Here is an 18017-nt window from a genome sequence, read left to right as displayed (position 1 = left end):
AGACAGCATGTGGGAGTGAGAGCCTGTGTGTATGAGAGATAGCATGCGAGAGTGAGAGCTGGTGTGTGTGAGAGAGAGAGAGAGAGAGAGAGAGAATGAATGTGGGAGTAAGATCCATGTTTGTGTGTGTGAGAGCAACTGAGAAAGCCTGTGTGTGTGAGAGAGAATATGTGGGAATGAAAGCTGTGTGTGAGGAAGAGCCAATGTGAGAGTGAAGTCTGTGTGTGAGAGACAGCATGTGAAAGTGAGAGTGTGTGTATATGAGTGAGAGCATGTGGGAGTGAGAACTGTATGTGTGAGGAGAGAGCATGTGGGTACGTGAGAGATAGCATATGCGAATTATAGCCTGAGTGAGTGTTTGAGAGAGGAAGATGGAGAAAGGAGAAACAAAGAAAAAGAGAGACCCTACAAAAGGAACTGGGAAAAGACTGAAATAGGAAATGTGAGAAAAAAGGCTGGGACCAACTGATTAGAAAAGTAAGACAAACAACAAAGGTAAAAAAAAAGTATTTTGAATTTTTAGTGATTGGCATGTGTCTTTGGGATTGTGCATTACATATTTGTATTTTGCTTTTTCTTCAGTATTCCACTGTTCAGAGTTTGGTTTCTCGGGCTTTCCATCTTATCTTTGTCTGCATGTTTCTTTTCTAACCTGTAGTCCCTTATTCTGTATTAGTTAAGGGTCTCTGCCTGTGCTCTGCGTATGTGCCTGAGCTGCAGTATTTCTGCTGTCATGTAGTTTTTCTGGAGGGCTTTGTAGCAGTACGGCTTCCTCTGTTAATCCCAGTAGTTGGTGTATTTGTGTTCTAGGACATGGAGAATATCTGTAGTGCTGCCACATCATAGATAAGGCTGCTGCTGTCCTGAGGGGTTTGTGTTCCTTCTCAAAGTGTTTGGTAGCGGTGGGTTTGCAATTATTGAGATGAGTGTATGCGTGGAAGAGGAGGGGAATTGAATGAGTATGCATGTGCATGAGAGTCTGGAGAGTGATGAGAATGAGCTTGTGTATATGAGAAAGAGTGTGAAAGTGAATGTGCGAGTGTGAGCGGGAGCGAGTGTGAGCGTGAGCGAGTGTGAGCGTGAGCGAGTGTGAGCGTGAGCGAGTGTGTGTGTGTGAGTGAGCGAGTGTGTGTGAAAGATTGTGTGCTTGCTGCTACCAATGTTCCCTCTAAGGACTGGATTGCTGTGAGCATAAAGTTGAAAGGATTTTTGTATCAAGGAAAGTAGTGCTCACACAGTAATGAACCCAAAAACATTTGCTCACCAGTAAAAATGTTTGCACACAGCAACCTAATCCTTGGAAGGAATACTGGACATAATTATATTACATGTAATTGAAAAATTATTTTAAAATTGAAGTCTCTGATTGCAAATACTGTGTTTCCCAGAAAATAAGACAGGGTCTTATACTAATTTTTGCTCTAAAAGATGCGTTAGGGTTTATTTTCAGGGGATGTCTTATTTTTCCATGAACAACAATATACATTTATTCTTGAACAAAAAAATCAACATTTATTCAAATATAGTCATGTCATCACATTCTGGAACATCAACATAACTCTCCAAACCCTGACCAAGAAAAGCAGACACCCCCCAAAAGAATCGCACTCAGAAGAGCCCACGAGACCCCAAACAATAAGGATTAGCAGGTGCTGGGCTCTCACGCACAGATCGGGTAGTCCTGCTGGCGTCACTCCCGTCACAGGCGTGCTGTCAGGTCCCCTGACGTTCCAGCTGCTCTCTTCCGCGTTCCACTGCAGGCAAGTGTAGCAGTTGGCTCCCCCTGGTGACCGGAAGCAGCCACAACGCTCTAATATAATGGGCTCGGGAGTAGAGTGACGCCAGAGGGACTACCCGATCTGTGTGCGAGCGCTCAGCACGTGCTAATCCTGATTGTTTTGGGTCTCGTGGGGTCTTTTGAGTGCCATTCTTTTGGGGGGTGTCTGTTTTCCTTGGTGAAGGATCTATCTGTCCTGCTGCATTCTATTGCCAATTGGTTTTACTTTCTTACATATATAGCTGCCTGGACACTATTTAAATTGAATTTTTTTTATGAACTGTAACTAGGGCTTATTTTTGGAGTAGGGCTTACATTTCCAGCATCCTCAAAAATCCTGAAAAATCATGCTAGGGCTTATTTTCTGGTTAGGTCTTATTTTCGGGGAAAAACGGCATCTGATCCAGAATTTTATTGCCACCTCCTTGATCACAAACTCCCTTCTTTGTCATAACATGATTCTAGATCAGAGATCACAATTTAAAAATCCCATGAAGGCAACAAGCCCCACACCCTGCAATAAGTCCTGAATAAGATTAGAAAACAGGGCCATCTCATCACAGGTATGCTGCTGAGTACCAGTATGAAGCAAACTGGGAAGCAGAGGCCAACCCCGGGTCATTATAAGGTGCATCTCTACTGATTTCTATGCACTCCCACCAAATGTATTGGGGGTGACACTACCTCCACTATTTGGCTCCTGCATCCAATCAGTGAACAAACCTGCTGGCGGAACAGAATATTAATTTTAAATATGTTTCTTTATATTTTTCTATTTAAAGTATTCTGAGGGAACAACTTCGTTTTGTTTTGTTTTTTAAAGCTGCCCCCATACTGGCTATAGTTCCACTTTAATTATTGTAAATATAAGTTTACTGGGTCTCCCAAGAAACCCAATCTTGAGCTCCCCAAAACCCTATTACCCAAATCAAACCAGAAAGTTACGCATACAAATGGGAAAGCCTAAAGTCATTCTGAAATTTGGACTGAAAGAAAAGCTCCCTTCTCCCCGGGATAATGGTGTTTGGGAAGTAAGTGACCCCTTTCCAGGCACACGGAGTTACTCACCCGTCCAAGGCGCATGCAAGCAAAGAAATTATTCCTGTATTTCAGCCTTAGCGGAGGTCAAGACGTGAACATTCCTCCCCTGTACAACTGGTGCAGGGGCTCCAAAAACACAAGCGAGCTACAGAAATGAACTGAAGAGACTTGTTAAAAACGGCCTCACTCTACTTATGCATTACCACTTCTCAGCACATAAAGCATGCCTTATAGTACTATATCAATGGGGGTTTCAGTTTAACTGCTTCAGTGCAATAATTACTCTCGCTGCAAACTGCTAGAAATAATGTAATTGAACTCACTGAATATTTGGGGTAATTCCTTCCAGCAGGACTATGTTAACACCACCTATATGAGCAGTGGCGCACGTCTCAGTCATCTTTTGGTGCAAAACATCTTAAAAAAAATACAAAAAAAAAAATTATTCACAAACACAAAAACGTACTGATGTCATTTATTTTGTATTTTGGTTACCGTCATCTCTACATCATGAATGAGGCAAAAGATATTCCTAAAAATGAAAGATGCACCCGTTCTTCAGCTGTTTGTGCTCCATATTGGCCAGAACGATTGCTGTACAGGAGTTCTAACAAAAACCACCCAGCGGAGCCCCGACTGCCACAGGTTTATAACCGTGGTGTGCCCAAGTAGGAAGAGCCCTGGGATAAAATCCCAATCTGACAGAAGTGGAACAGCTCAGGCCTGCTCCCAATCTGACACTAGATAGCAGCACTGTTGGCAGTGCAGGTAGAAAGGCCGGGCTGAGACCCTTTGGCAGTACCCCTGTCGCACAGGCCAACCAAGAGCAGCCAAGCCACAGTCGGTGTCAAGTGTAGAACTGAAGCCAGAAACGGAGGAGAATTAAGGCAGGAGTGGTTAAGGAACCACAAATGGGCCAAAATAGAACAGCTTTTATCAAGCTGATTATTCCTACCTGCATGTTCCTGTAGGCTTCTGGCATGAGCTAACATTTGATGAGGCTCATCCTAACTGGCCAGTGGACATGTTATATTAATTCTCAATTTCACAAATATTTATAACAGCTCAATGGCTGCTCAAAAAGGTCTGTGCAAGGGCATAAAATGGCTAAAGGATAATAGTCAGTACTAATCAAAAGGAACCAGAAGACTATTACAGAGAGAGGGGAATTTCAAGCACCGCTTAACTTATGCTGCAAATATACGCATAAATTACAGAGTGCACTTAAGCACATAAGTCTGCTCTGAAGATCAGCTCACCAAAACAATCCCTGCACTAGTTACACCTGCACACAAAACGCCCCTGAAAAATGTACATGTATACGCCTGAACTTTATAAAGTCTGATTGCAAATTCCAAACCCCTTCCCAACTCCACCCCCGGGAATGAGTCTGCTCAGTCCGCATCAACTCATATATGAACATGACACATGCACAGAAGTTAAACTGCACATTGGGTGAGCAATTTTGTAAAACGGAGGCTTCTGCACGTGAAACACGGCTTCGCGCTCATTAGTCCCTTTAAAACGGTTAACCCCGAGATAATGCAGGAAGGCGTAAAATCTCTCTCCTACCTTTCATTTTCTCTTTTAATGTGAAGCTGCCGTGGATTCTCTTAAGCTCAGACTCCATGGTTAGTCCTCCAATGTCAGCCTCCAAGTGGGTGCGATTCACCATGCCAATCCCGAAAACTATCAGAGTGATGTGCTGAGGCTCGGCAGTGACCAGGCTGCGCTTCCTCTGGGGCTTGTTCAAGCTGCCGTTGTCTTGCTCGTTCTCAAAGGCAATCCTACAGGCAGGCTCTGACGGGCTCCGCCCAACTACACACAGGCAAATCACACGGGCACATTAGCAGGGTCAGCCTGCAAGCACCCAAAAATACATTTCTTCTGCAATAGGACTTCAGTGGTGGAACATCCTAGCTCTGCCAACGCCACGAGGGCGGCGCTCCAGCTACGTTCACCTAAGCTACCCTCTTTTTAGGAATGAAGGGTTGACCTTTTTTGGACTAACTTAATAGATCTGTGACAAGCTTTTCAGCGATATCCTCTCTTCATCAGGTATCACCTGCAACTTGTTTATTGACCCTAAATTTCATTTAATGCACGTGGACTAACACGGCAGCCACAATCCTTTGCTATTTTTAGGGTAAACTATCCGGCTCAGAAGGTGAATGGAAACTGATCTACAGATAAATCAAAATGGTCAATCGGATGCACCATGAATGGTCAAGACTTTAATTCCTCTGGGAGAACAGGCTTTAAAAAGGTACGGAACAGTAATGAGGGAGGCACCAAGACTTCCGTAGGAGAAAAACATCATTATCCTGCAAATCACAACTTGCACATCACGTGGACCATTAAGCCAGCATCTTATGAGGAATTTTTAATATAGAGAGAGAGATATACACACACACATTATAAAAATATTAGGAGCTCCGGGGGAGCATGGCTTTGCACCTGCCGAAGCTACTAACCGGCAAGGAAGAGCGGCAGCAGAGGCAGGAGCAGGAGGACGGGACGGCAGCAGCAGCAGGGTTAGGGCCGACTTTGCCTCTCCCCCTCCACGTGCCATTAGGGTGGACCCTGGAGCTGCGCAGGGCCATGTTTGCGGTACCTCTTGCTTTTTGAGCCCGGCCTCAGATAACGGGGCAAGGGGTGGTGCATGGGCAGGAAGGCAGAGAGGTGTGAGAGAAGCAAAAAGAAAGGAGGAGAGGGAAATGAGAGGGGAGCAGGTAAGTGGGAAAGGAGGAAGGTTAATTAGAGTGGAGGAAGTGAGCAAAAGGAGGGAGAGTTGAGTGAGTGTGAGAGGCAGGTGAATGGAGGGAATTACATAGGAGGGTGGGGAGTGAGAGGGAGGTAAGACAGGAAAGGGGGGATGAAGAGTGGGAAAGGTGGCAAGAGGGTGAGGGCTCAGTAAGAAGGGGGTGGGAGTGAATGGGACGGGGAGAAAAGGGATGTGAGTGGGAGGGGAGGGCATGAGTGACAAATGTCAGAAGAGGATGAATGAGAGAACAAGGGGTGAGAGAAGTGGCAAAAGAGACAAGAGTGATGAAAAGGAAGAAAAAGGAAAGGGGGTAAATGGGAGAGGCGGGTGAGTGAGAGGAGAGGAAGACGGGGAAGAGGATGCCAGAGAAAAGGGAGAGGAGGAGAGACGGTATCTGATGGGCTTGGTAAGCGAGTGTGTGCATGAATCATAAGTGCTTCCGCTTTCAATATAAACTCAGCAGATTGACCCCTTTCATTCCTTCGGTTTGCTATTGACAGACCATGTGAAGAGTCATATAAAGATCAAACCAATGTTTACTCACCGGCTGGACAAAAGGTTTCGGAAGATTTCTCTAAAATTCCCGTGGGATCCAAAATGAGTGAATAGAAGTTCAGCAGCTTGTACATGTTCTGCCAGCACTCTGCGGACGGCTCGCTCTGCTCCGACACGGTAATGGAGTCAGAGTCGTCCATGTGAATCGCCATGTGATCCACCGCGTCTTTCGAGCCTTTCCTGGACACCCGGGACGTTCTTCTCTCCGATCTCCCCAGCGCGCTCTTGTTCCGGGACTCCTTCTTGTTGTTCTCGGCGTTTGCCCTCTTGTTTTTGGCGTTGTTGGCCCGGACTCCGCCGTTGAGACTCCCTCGGGAGCTGCGGCTGAAGTCGGACGAGCGGAAGTCACGATGCTTGCGGGTTTTGAAGGTGGGTGTGGGGGAGGCAGAGCCAGCCGTGTACCTGCTGAGTTTAATGTCCGTCTGAGTGGCCTTTATATCATCTATCATGGTACTAAACTGATGAATTAGGCGCACAAGGGCCATGTCAACGTGCTGGCTGATGGACTGGCAGGAGACGGTGAAGTTGCAGTGGAAGGTGTTGTAGTACCGCTTGTTCAGGTCGTGAAAGGAGAGGGCGGTCGTGGAGTTCTGGGGGGTGCACATGGACTTCTCCATCACCACGGCATTGATGCTAAAGGTCTCCAGCATCAGTGCAGGTTTGAACTCAAGCGGAGGAAGACTGACAGCTCCTTGTCTAAAAAAAAAAAACATGGTTAAGAGAGATGCAATCAAGACACACTCGGTCAACACTGCTGGCCGGTTACGGGGGATTTACTGCGCACGAGCCAATACCCTGCCTCGAAAAACCGTTTCAGGAGGCCTGCATAGGACATAAAGAATAGTACAGGGGAGAACTATAACCCATTTGGGGGAAAGGAGGGGGGAACGATTGCAATAAAATTTGCTGGGGACACACGACTGAAATTTTCTGTTATAGATATGCAAAGACCTGAACTGTTAACGCAGACAATCAAAGATTGTTCACTTTAGTAACTTAATATATGTAACTGGATTATAATAAAAAAAAAAGATTCAAATGAGATTTCCATTTTTATATGGAAAAGGATCCCTCTTAATACCAACAGATTTCAGGCTTAAAGTTCACTTTCCTAAAGTGCTGATTTCTTGCCCTGATTCTAGCTCCTTTCCATTTAAGCCCTACTTCACAAAGATTTCCCTGCCCTGCCAGCAGCTCTTTAACACGCGCACTCCTTTTAACAAAGTTGGTACTCCTGCCGTCTGAACAGCAGAAAGGGGTCAAAATGCTGGGCTTGGCAGGGTGAGAGAGGTAGGACCAGCAGATCTCCCTATTACAAGAGAGAGACCAACTGGGTAAATGACAGAAATCAGCACTTCAAAAGGACGTGGGATCTCAGAGTGAGGAGCACAGAGAAGAAAGCTGAAAGCAGGGTGGAAAGGTGAGCGCGGAAAGTGAAACAGGAGGAAGGCATAGACGGGACAGGAAGACGGAGGAAGGGCAAGGTAAGAAGAGAAAGACAGAAATTCCAAACAAATACTTTTCTTCGGTATTCAGCGAAGTGTGGACTGCAGAAGAATTGATGATTGTTGGCAGGGGTCAGGGGCTATTTCTTTCATGAAAGAGAAGCCAGGTCCAGGCGGGGGGGGGGGACGTTGTGAGAGCGGTGACTCTGCCGGCCACAACCCATCCCTCACTCCCCACTCCAGACCGTGTTTCTTCGCCTTTACCCCCCAGCACGATAGTACTGGTCAGGCTGCTGGGATGAGCTCCACCGGCCGCCCCTGCCCTACCTCACAAGCATTTGTGAAACTCGTGGGCTGGATACCTGCGCTCATGAATTAAGCAGCCAGGAGGTGCCAGCACCTGGCCCGTGAGCTTAGAAACGTCTCGCAGTGCTTTAGTGTACGGCACCGTTCACCAGTCTGCGGAAAGTTCATGGAAAGTGAATTTGCCGCAGTTCGAAAAGCTTCCAAGTTGATGACCCAGCAGAAAGTCTCGGTGGCAGGGATGCATATGGTAGTGGGAGAAGATGCCATACAGAGAAAGCGTTGAGCAGAACTGAAACTAGACAAAGCAACCGTTCTGGCAGGTCCACTGAAGGATCTGTTCATCGGAGCTTTGGAGAAGGGTGGGTCTGGTAACAAGCTGCTTACTCTTACCTCGGTGAAGGCAAGTGACGTAACCTGAATCCAGCGGGCTGCAGGATGCGAGGCAGCATGGTTTCACCAGAGGGAAATCTTCTCCAATTAATCGGAGCTGCTTCTTTGACCGACCTCTTGGATTGCAGCAAAGTTTCTAATATTGTCCCTGCACAGGACCCCTCCCATAAACTGAGCGGCCCCCAAGGTGATGGACAAGACTGGAAACTGCCTGAATAAGAGCCAGGAAGAGGTGGTGCTTAACTGGAATTCTCTCTAAGGAAAGAAGAGAGATTAGTGGAGGCGGCCAGGGATCTGTCCTGGGGCTGCTGCTGCTGCTTCTGCAGAGAGGTTAAGGGAAGTCTTCTTGCAGGTCGCACTAATATCTGCCACAGAGCCAACACCCTTGAGAGAACAGACTGAAGAGGAAGTGGCTGAATCCGCATTTGGGATGAAGGAATCCAAGGGAGCAGTACCCAAAGGGGGGTGGGGCGAGATAGCGATGTGCTTTAACCAGGAAAGCGATCTCAGGGTGATCGCATCCGCTAATCTTACGGTAGCAGAACGGTGCAATAAGGCACGGAAAAGGGAGGTGTCAGCGAGCCCTCTTCTAGAACATTGCTTCAGTTCTGGAGGTTGTACCTCTGAAAGGACAGGAGGAGTCTGGAAACGCTGCAAAAGACGACTACCAAAATGGTGCACCAAAAGCCACAAGACGACAGACTCGAGGACCTAAACACGTGTCCTCCGGAAGAGAGGTGGGAAGGGAGACACGACAGGGACAGGAATAAGGCAGAAGTAGTAAACCTTAAAAAAAAAAAGAAACACAAAAAAACCAACGATCCAGAAACCTGTTTTGCTAACATAAGAAGTTTTACTGACGTGTGCTACCTTGTGTTCAAGTAAAAGAGGAGCGATTTTCAAGTTACTGACTGGTAGTATGTTACAATATAGCCAGTGAACTTTAATACGCACATCTTGTTCCCCGACAATCAACTTCCACTGATAGTCTTCCAAGTAAATCCTTCAGCAGTTTTACGCGCATCGTCACAATACGCGTAGCACAATGCCATTTTAAGAGTTAAAACCCAAACTGTATTTATCTCATTGCTATAATTTAGAGAACAAAAGCAGACAATCATATACATTACTCTGCAAACGTGGTCTCAGTTTGGTTTTTTTTTAGCAACGAGGTATCCCATCTCCATATGAACACCCAGCTTAATGTTAAATTCATTGCTAACACCGTGCGACACTGTTAGGCTCCATAATCTGAAACCTTAGCCAAGGGCATTTTTTTTTTAAGGACATTTTTATGAGAATGCACAGAGTATGCTGTAAAAAGCAAAAGGGAACACAGACGTAAATGTGGGGGGATTGGAACGGTCTGTTTCTTAGCTAAGTTACATTTATACCCAAGTTCTGAAAAGTGAAACAGCAGAACGTACCTTCTTGCTCTTTTACTCCTCCTCTCTTTTGAGGTGTCCGAATCAACAATGTCTGCCCTGAGGCAGTCCAGCGTTCCGGAGAAGGAGAGGTGCTCCCCAAAGTAGGTTCTGTAGCAGAGCGGCACCACATCTTGAGACTGGATGCCCGTATGGCTCAGGAGGGGCTTGAAAACCACCTGCAAAATTCAAACGCTCTCTCATCTCCGTTTCCTTGCAGAAGGAATTAAGGACAAGGAAACTAAGGCGACGGACTAAATGTAATTTAGACCCACGGGGCAGAGGACACACAGAGCTGAACTGCAACCGTGAACCTAAAAAGGGGTAGTACAAAGAACAACTCTTGCTCAAAGCTATCAAAATGACTAAAGAGATACAAGGTAAAAAAGTGTAAACGCACCACAACTTACTTACGAAGCTTAATGAGATGGGGATTCACGTATGGTCTAGAGCAGTGGTCCCCAACCCTGTCCTGGGGGCCCACCAGCCAGTCGGGTTTTCAGGATATCCACAAGGAATATGCATGAGAGAAAATTTGCATGTTATGGAGGCAGTGCATGCAAATTTTCTCTCATGCATATTCATTGTGGAGATCCTGAAAACCCGACTGGCCGGTCGGCCCCCAGGATAGGGTTAGGGACCACTGGTCTAAAGAACAGGGTGAAGCTTTGCGAGGGTGAATTTCTGGATGACCCTTCTATTGTACGTTATGTTGACGTCAAGACACCTTTCCTGTTTTCAGCTTCCAGCTTTGTATACAGTCATCATGAATTCAGTTGGGAGAACGTGAGATGCTGTCCAATATAAACACCATATGCAGATAAGTGTTCATCTTGAAATGCATCCCCTGTTGCAATCTGCTGTTTGAAACATCAGCTGATGTCGGGACCTTATGCTGTTTACATTAATTGGGTTATTCTTTTCTAAAGACTGTGACAGAATGAACAGACAAATTCCTCATTCTAACTTAAGGAGCCCAGTTCGGGTTTTTAACCCACGCCTCCTTAAGGCAGGCCGCAAGGGATTCTGGGCGAAGGGTGGTTCCCTTCACCCTGCCACAAGCACCCAGGCCTAGAAAGCATGAGGAGGTCCCAGGGAGCTGATAGGACCCTCATTATGCACTCAGACAGTGGACATTTACCTGTTAGTTGTGCCTGACTCAAGGTGAGCTACTACTTTGATTCTTGTATCTTTGAAGCACTGCAAATACCATATTTTTCACTCCATAAGACGCACTTTTTTTTCCCCCCAAAAGTGGCGCCGATAGCCTTTGCTCTTACTACGTCACAGGGGCTACCGGTGCCATTGGTCAGCACCTGTCACATGGTAGGAGCAATGGACGGCCGACCAATGGCACCGGTAGCCCCTGTGACATAGTAAGAGCAAAGGCTATCGGCGCCATTTTGAATACTGGCAGCCGACAGCCCGAGTGCAGGAGATCGCTCCCGGACCCCCGCTGGACCACCAGGGACTTTTGGCAAGTCTTGGGGGGGGGATCAGGAGGGTGGGGGGTTGTAGTTAATTAAATTTAAAGGGTTGGGATGGGGAATGGGGACAAAAAAAACATTTTATGCCCTCCCCTAATTAGCTCCATAAGACGCACAGACACCCGGGAACAGAGCCGGTTTAGCATAACTTTTTTTTTTTTTTTTTTTTTTTTTTTTAATTTTCCCGCTCTGAATCCTAGGTGCGTCTTATGGTCAGGTGCGTCTTATGGAGCAAAAAATACAGTAAATACCTGCACCATAACTAAATTGGTCCAGTCTTTCTGTATTCCTGAATCATTCCTGCAGCCATAGCAGGCCCAAATATGCTACAGAGACTTTTTAGATGCATTACAAAAAACACTAAAACTAGAACTTTTGTGAGGTAAATGATAAAGAAGACCAGCAATGGTCCATAGAACATACACGATATTGGCTTGAAAAAACACCCCATCTCATTAAGCTTTCTGAGTAAGTTGTGGCATGTTTACATATTGTTTCCTGGTTTCTCTTTAGTCAATCTAAAAAGGGATAAACATTCCAGTCTACCAACCCCTGATATAAAGCCACATGCCAGCTGTATTAAAGGTTTGGTGCCACTTCTTTAATATGAAGCAAAAGCCAGGCATATCTTATTCGCAAGCCAAAATGAATAATGAAGTATTAATGGAAAATCTCATATTCTCAACCTAACAGTCTTTACCTTACATTATAAGTGTTATTTTATAATTTTTGTACATTTAAATCTGAAATACTTTAATATTTATTTTTCATTAGTCAGGGAAATCCCTCTCTCAAAAACATAGTGGCAGCAACTCAGAGCCATTGGAAAGGTTAACATCTGTAATTATTCTCCAAAGTTGTACTTTCATAGATTCGCACTGATGAGTGCCATGAGTTGCCATGTGCTACTACTGAGTGTTCTCCCAAGAGAAAAGTCCTAGAACCCAAGAACTTTGCATAGTTTCTTTTCAACCTAAATCAATGTCACTGTGCGGAGGAAGAGTACGCAACTCCCAAAGAGGTTATGGGTGGGATGTGCGAAAGCGTGAAAATATCATTGTAAGCGATTTTCTCTTCAAAGGTAAATATTTTCTTAGGCTTCATACTGATGGGGGATTAGCAAGTTTATGTGATGCCATACAAACCATAAGGAATAGATAAGATGACTTAAAAAAATTGAATGGGAGGAAGTGACGTCACCCGAGGCGCATGGACGGGTAGTCTCCTAGCTCCGTGTAGCTGCGGGGAATAAATGCGTTAAAATTTAGCGAAACGACCCGCAAAACTGCCCCGAAGCGCTCCCAGACGCTGGTAAGCAGGATGACCACTCGGCGCAAGACTGTGGATCTCTCCGAATTTTCTTACAGGGGGAATGCTGCGCGACTGCCTGCAGAGCCGATGGAGGAGGAAGGCAATATGGCGGCCGGCACAGCGCGAATATCGGGGCCGGCAGCGGCAGCAATGGCGCTGAAGGGCACGAAATTAAAGCCTGGCTACAGGAAGTAAAGAAGGAAATTATCCAAACCTTAAAGATTGAAATTAAAGAGAGCATCGGGGTGCTGCAGACAGAGGTGGAAGACCTGGGAGAAAGGCTGCACGTGGTGGAGCAGAGCGCAGATGAACAGGCCATAACCATCCTGCAGCACTCCAAGGAGATTCAGCTTCTCCAGCAGGCTAGGGAAGATATACTCAATAAAATGGAAGACCTAGAGAATAGGCAGCGGAGATGCAATATACGTAATCAGGGGGATCCCAGAACAAGAGGGGACTACGGATTATGTAGAGCTGGTGCAGGAAATCTGTAAAGCGGTGCTCAGCATTGAGGCCCAGGAACCCTATGCACGGCCTATCGCAATTGAAAGAGCGCATCGCACTCTAGGTAAGCCCGCCACTAACAAACCTAGAGATATCATCGCCTGTCTGCACAATTTTGCAGTAAAGGAGCTTATCATGGCTAAGGCACGCACGCTTCGCCAGATAAAGTGGCGGGGGGAGACTATTCAGATCTTTAATGATCTCTCATCCGTAACCCTGCAGAAGCACAGGGAGATGAAACCTGTTACAGATACTTTGCGGGCTGAAAATGTCCGCTATAGATGGCTATATCCGTTCGGAATATTATTCACAATCAGTGGGGACACTTGTGTGGCTAGACAGCCAGTGGAGGCAGAAATGTTCCTACGACAGCGTGGAATAGAGACCAAAGGATCCGAAGCTGGAATACAAACCGGAAGAGCTGGGCTGGGCCCCCGCTGGCAATGAGCGGGAAAAGGAGGAAAAAAATTGAATGGTTAAAGCTATGGTGTCACATAACATTTTTGTGCTTCCCCTAACACCCATAAGGGGTTGAACTCATGGCCACTTGAGGATCCTAGTAGGCACGGTGTAGGTCTTACCTGTGCTTGTGCCTCTCTTCTGGCAACCATCCACTTACCAACTGGGGTTCTGCTTGCCTTTGAGTAAACTGCCTACAAAACTGCCTACAAAACTATTCTCTGAATATTTTCTAGGGACACTGGAATTCCACAATGCTGGAGTCCCATAGTTTCCAGATAAAAGCTCACAGACCACACATCCAAAATACTGGGATCACACAGCTTCTTACTTTCCTGAGAAACAATCAGTTACAAACACAGACATAATAAACTAAAGAGTTTATTATTAAAAAGTAAGACTAGTGAACATAAAAGATTCTACGCAAATCTATGTCGCAACAAGCAGGAGAAAAAAAAGGGATTACATAGTAACATTTACTTCTACTGAATCTCACTGCAGGGCTGAATGCTACCCCATCATAATTAACAATGACAATCCTGAGTAATGTTTGGTGGTCGACCCCAACTGTATGTCTCAGTCTCTTTCAGCTGCTGACGTCACTTTCACAAATAGTTTTAGCGTCACTCTCTCCAGACTCAACAGCAACAGTGATAGCATTAGCTGGCTCCCTTCAGTGCCAGCTGCTGGTGACTATGGAACACTACCATCTGCTGTCCAGTAAAGGACGTTTTAAGTCACAGATATTTATAAACAAATTACTATTCCGCTACACCTCCTCCCTTATAAAGACCACCCCCAGACTGCGGCTTATAGGCAACCGTCTGCTTTCCCCCATGATCTAAAAGCTGCTCTACCTCCTTTTTTAAATGTTGGCAAAAGCAGCATTTTCTGTGTTAAAACAGTAACACAACTTTGTGAATATATACATGCGAGGGAGGTATCACTAATACAAGAGTGGCCATTTTGGCCCTTAGGAGCCACAAACAGGTCTGGTTTTCAGGATATCCATAATGAATTTGCATTGGAAATTTGCATGTACTGCCTCCATTGTATGCAAATCTACCTTATCCATATTCATTGTGTAGGGATGACCAACTCCTGAAAACCTGGCCTGTTTATGTCTCTTGAGGACTGGAGTTGGTCATCCCTACATGAATAAAAAGTGAAATTGCCTACGTGTAACAGATGCTCTCTGTGGTCAGCAGAACCAATTAGCCACACAAGTGGGTGACATCAATTGATGGCACTGACAGAAAAATTGCTTTCTCCAAACTCTGAAAGAATGAAAAAAATCGGAGTTTTTTCGTCTGAGTTCCTGCGCTGCAATCACATGAGCCACTTCAGTTATTTATGAGCTAAGCTTCAACTTGTGGAGGTGGAAGGGATTGTATGGCTAATTTGTCCAGCTGTTGTTGAGAGCATGGACCCTTGGGCCGGCTACAGAGAGAGATGGAACCGCTGAAGGAAGGCCTGCAATGGTACTCGTAGCCAGGAGGTGGATCAAGACCAGGAGAGGAGTGGTGAACAGTCCAAGTTATGGCAGACAGCAGTCGAGAAGAGTCTATGACGGTCCAGAGGTTCGAGGCAGGCAGCAGATGAGGAGAAGCCAGAAGATGAAGCCATAGTCACCAGCAAGTGGGAACCAGAACACAGGAGCGGGAGTGGAGTAGGCAGGAAAGCAGGAGTGAAGCAGGAACCAATCGGGTACAGAAACGAAGTCAGGAACAACTGGAGTCAGGAACGGAGTCAGGGACAGCAGGAAGCACCTCAGAGCTCCAAGGAGGCGACCTGTTGCCAAGGCAAAGCACTGGTGTCTCGTGCAGCTTTAAATAGTATAGGAGTGATGACATGGAGAAAGGGGCCGGGCCGTGGTTTCCCACTGAGGCCCCTTTAAATTTGAAACAGTCAGGCGCGTGCCTAGTAGGCGGAGCCGCCCAAGGAAGACAACAGCTGTCCATAGAGAATACCTATTACAGGTAAGCAATTTCGCTTTCTCTATGGAGAAGCAGGACAGTCACTCAAGTAGGGGCTCTCTGAGGGTTGCGCCTAAGTATTAAAATTTCTCTTCATAAAAGCAAAGCAACCTGTGAACAAATGGAGAGTGGGAAGTTGAAGCTTTACTTAAATATGTTTTTCAAGACTTTTTGACCACAGAAATCATCATTGTGAGAGTCTTGGACTACACATTAAAGTTTTGATCTTCCTTAAGGCAGCTTTGTAAATGTCCTGTATGCCTGATGTAACTGAGCCATAGAGGAAGCAGTAGCCTTCAATCGATTTACATTAATTTTTTTGAGAGTTTCATTTTTGCTTTGGCACAGCTGAAAAATACATTGGGTAAGCCATGAATATAGGGTTTGTTTCTGAAGAGATCGGTCTGCCCAGTTCATGTCATAGAAGAGGGAAAACTGGGAGGGCTTTCTTAAAGGGTTTGTTCTATCCAGATAGAAAAGACCTCTTCTGCAATCCAAAGTGTGAAGGATTTGTTAAGCTGAAAATGAATGAGGTTTGGGGAAAAAATTGTAAGATTAACTGATCAATTTAAATGGAACTGAGATATTGCCTTTGGTAAGAATTTTGGATGCTTTCTTAGAACAAATTTAAGAAAAAAACTGAGTATATGGAGGATAATGTACTAAAGCTTGAAGTTCACTTACTTTGTGACCAGATGTGATTGCCACAAGAAACAACATGCTCTACGTTAGGAGTTTAATGTCAGAAGACAGTATAGGTTCAAAGGGAGACTTCATTAAGTCTGAGTAGGTGGAACCTTGATTGTCGACTTCAAATTATATAATCCCTTGATAAATCTGGACATTAGTAGGTTAACCTCCAGTATATATTGATGATATGCAACAATTACACTTAATACAATTTTGCTGAATTAGATTTTGGTCCAAAATTTGATAGGAATAGCAGATATTAAAGTAATGTCATAGGTATGTGAATGGATTTTCTGTGATTGAAGTACACCAACTAGAGAATCTCTTCCATTTGGAATTATACGATCATCTAGATGCTGGTTTCCTTGCTGCTAAGAAAATCTGTTTAACATCTAAGGCAAAAGGCATGGCCATTACAATTTGGATGTAATTGAGTTAACAGACCTAGAAAAATGGGGCAGTGTACAAGTGGCTCCACTGCTAGCCTCTGTATCTCTGGGAACCAGATTTCATGAAGCCAGTAAGGGGCAATGAGAATAACTTTTCCCTTGGCCTTTCACAATTTGATTAGAAACTGGAGGAAGGGCATACATCAAACCTTTGATCCAGGATATTAGGAATGCATCAAGAGCCAATGCCTTGTGTATTGGTCTCTTGGAACAATACAAGTAGATTGTGGCTTACTGAATAGGCAAACAGATCAATTTGTGGCTTTCCCCACAGTTGAAAATGATGCTGTAAAATTTTGTGATGGAGAGACCATTTGTGCAGATGAAGGCAATGACTGGGAATATCTGCTGGAACATTGCCCTTGCCTGGGAAATAGATAGCAGAAAGTTGAATGAGTCTTAATCTGAGTAGGCAACAGCTTTTCAGCATCCACATACACAGCCATGACTATCTCCTTAATCCAGGGAGCTGTAGTGGCCAGAAAAGCTGGTTCGCCCTGCTTCCTTCCACCATGAAGGACAAACAGGCGATCCATCTTTCGGAAAGATTCAGAAACCTCCAGGTACCACACAAGTTTCTTGACATCCAAGGGACGCAAGAGGCGATACTCCTCCACGTCCCTGACCTTAACCAGGGATGGCAAGGAAATGGACTGATTCAAATGAAATTCTGAGACCACCTACGGCAAGAAGGATGTAACAGTACACAGCTGTAATGCCCCTGGAGTCATCCGAAGGAATTGCTCTCGGCACAACAAGGCCTGCAGCTCTGAAATTCGACGCGCAGAACATATAGCCACCTGGAACACTGTCTTCAAGGTCAATAACCGCAAGGAAAGGCTTTGCAGCAGTCAGAACATATAGCCCACCAAAAATTCCAACACCAAATTAAGACTCCACAATGGAACCAGTAACTTCAAAGGAGGCCGAAGATGCTTCACTCCCTTTATAAAAAAAAAAAAAAAATGGCCACATCAGGATGAGACGACAAGGAATCACCATTCACCGGGCCTCTGAAACAGACAATAGCCGCATCCTGTACGTTCAAGGAATTACTGACCAATCCTTTATTTAATCCAACCTGCAAAAATTCAAGAATGAGCGGGATCTTAATCAAAGAAAAACACCTCGATCCACACACCAGACATCAAACACTCTCCAAACCCGCACAAACGCCAAAGAAGTGCAGAACTTCCGAATGTGGAGCAAGGTAGCAATCACTGCAGAAGAATATCCATTCCTTACAACAAGTGAGCCCTCTCAAGAGCCAAACCGTAAGACAAAATGGAGTTAGATCTTCTTAAAGGACAGGTCCCTGCTACAACAGATTCTTGTGTGGTAGAAGTCAAAGGGGGATCTCCACCAAGAGTCTTCACAGATCTGCATTCCCACAGTTGTCTCGATCTTGCGAACTATCCTGCCCAATAAGTGCCATGAAG

At 45.4% G+C, this 18017-nt stretch overlaps 1 protein-coding gene across 1 annotated transcript in view; it reads right to left on the bottom strand.

Moving 5' to 3' along the window:
* Positions 1-18017, bottom strand: part of KIAA1109 (KIAA1109 ortholog) — a 590259-nt gene that overhangs the window by 242406 nt on the left and 329836 nt on the right. Inside the window, 4 exon segments of the mRNA XM_029584454.1 lie at positions 3142-3235; positions 4391-4636; positions 6127-6833; positions 9706-9881. Of these exon segments, the coding sequence (XP_029440314.1) occupies positions 3142-3235; positions 4391-4636; positions 6127-6833; positions 9706-9881 (1223 nt within the window).

The sequence above is a fragment of the Rhinatrema bivittatum genome, chromosome 1 (genome assembly GCF_901001135.1).
Source record: "Rhinatrema bivittatum chromosome 1, aRhiBiv1.1, whole genome shotgun sequence".
NCBI classification, from domain to species: domain Eukaryota; kingdom Metazoa; phylum Chordata; class Amphibia; order Gymnophiona; family Rhinatrematidae; genus Rhinatrema; species Rhinatrema bivittatum.
Note: the sequence above shows the minus strand (reverse complement) of the source record. Positions and strands in the feature narration are given on the sequence as shown.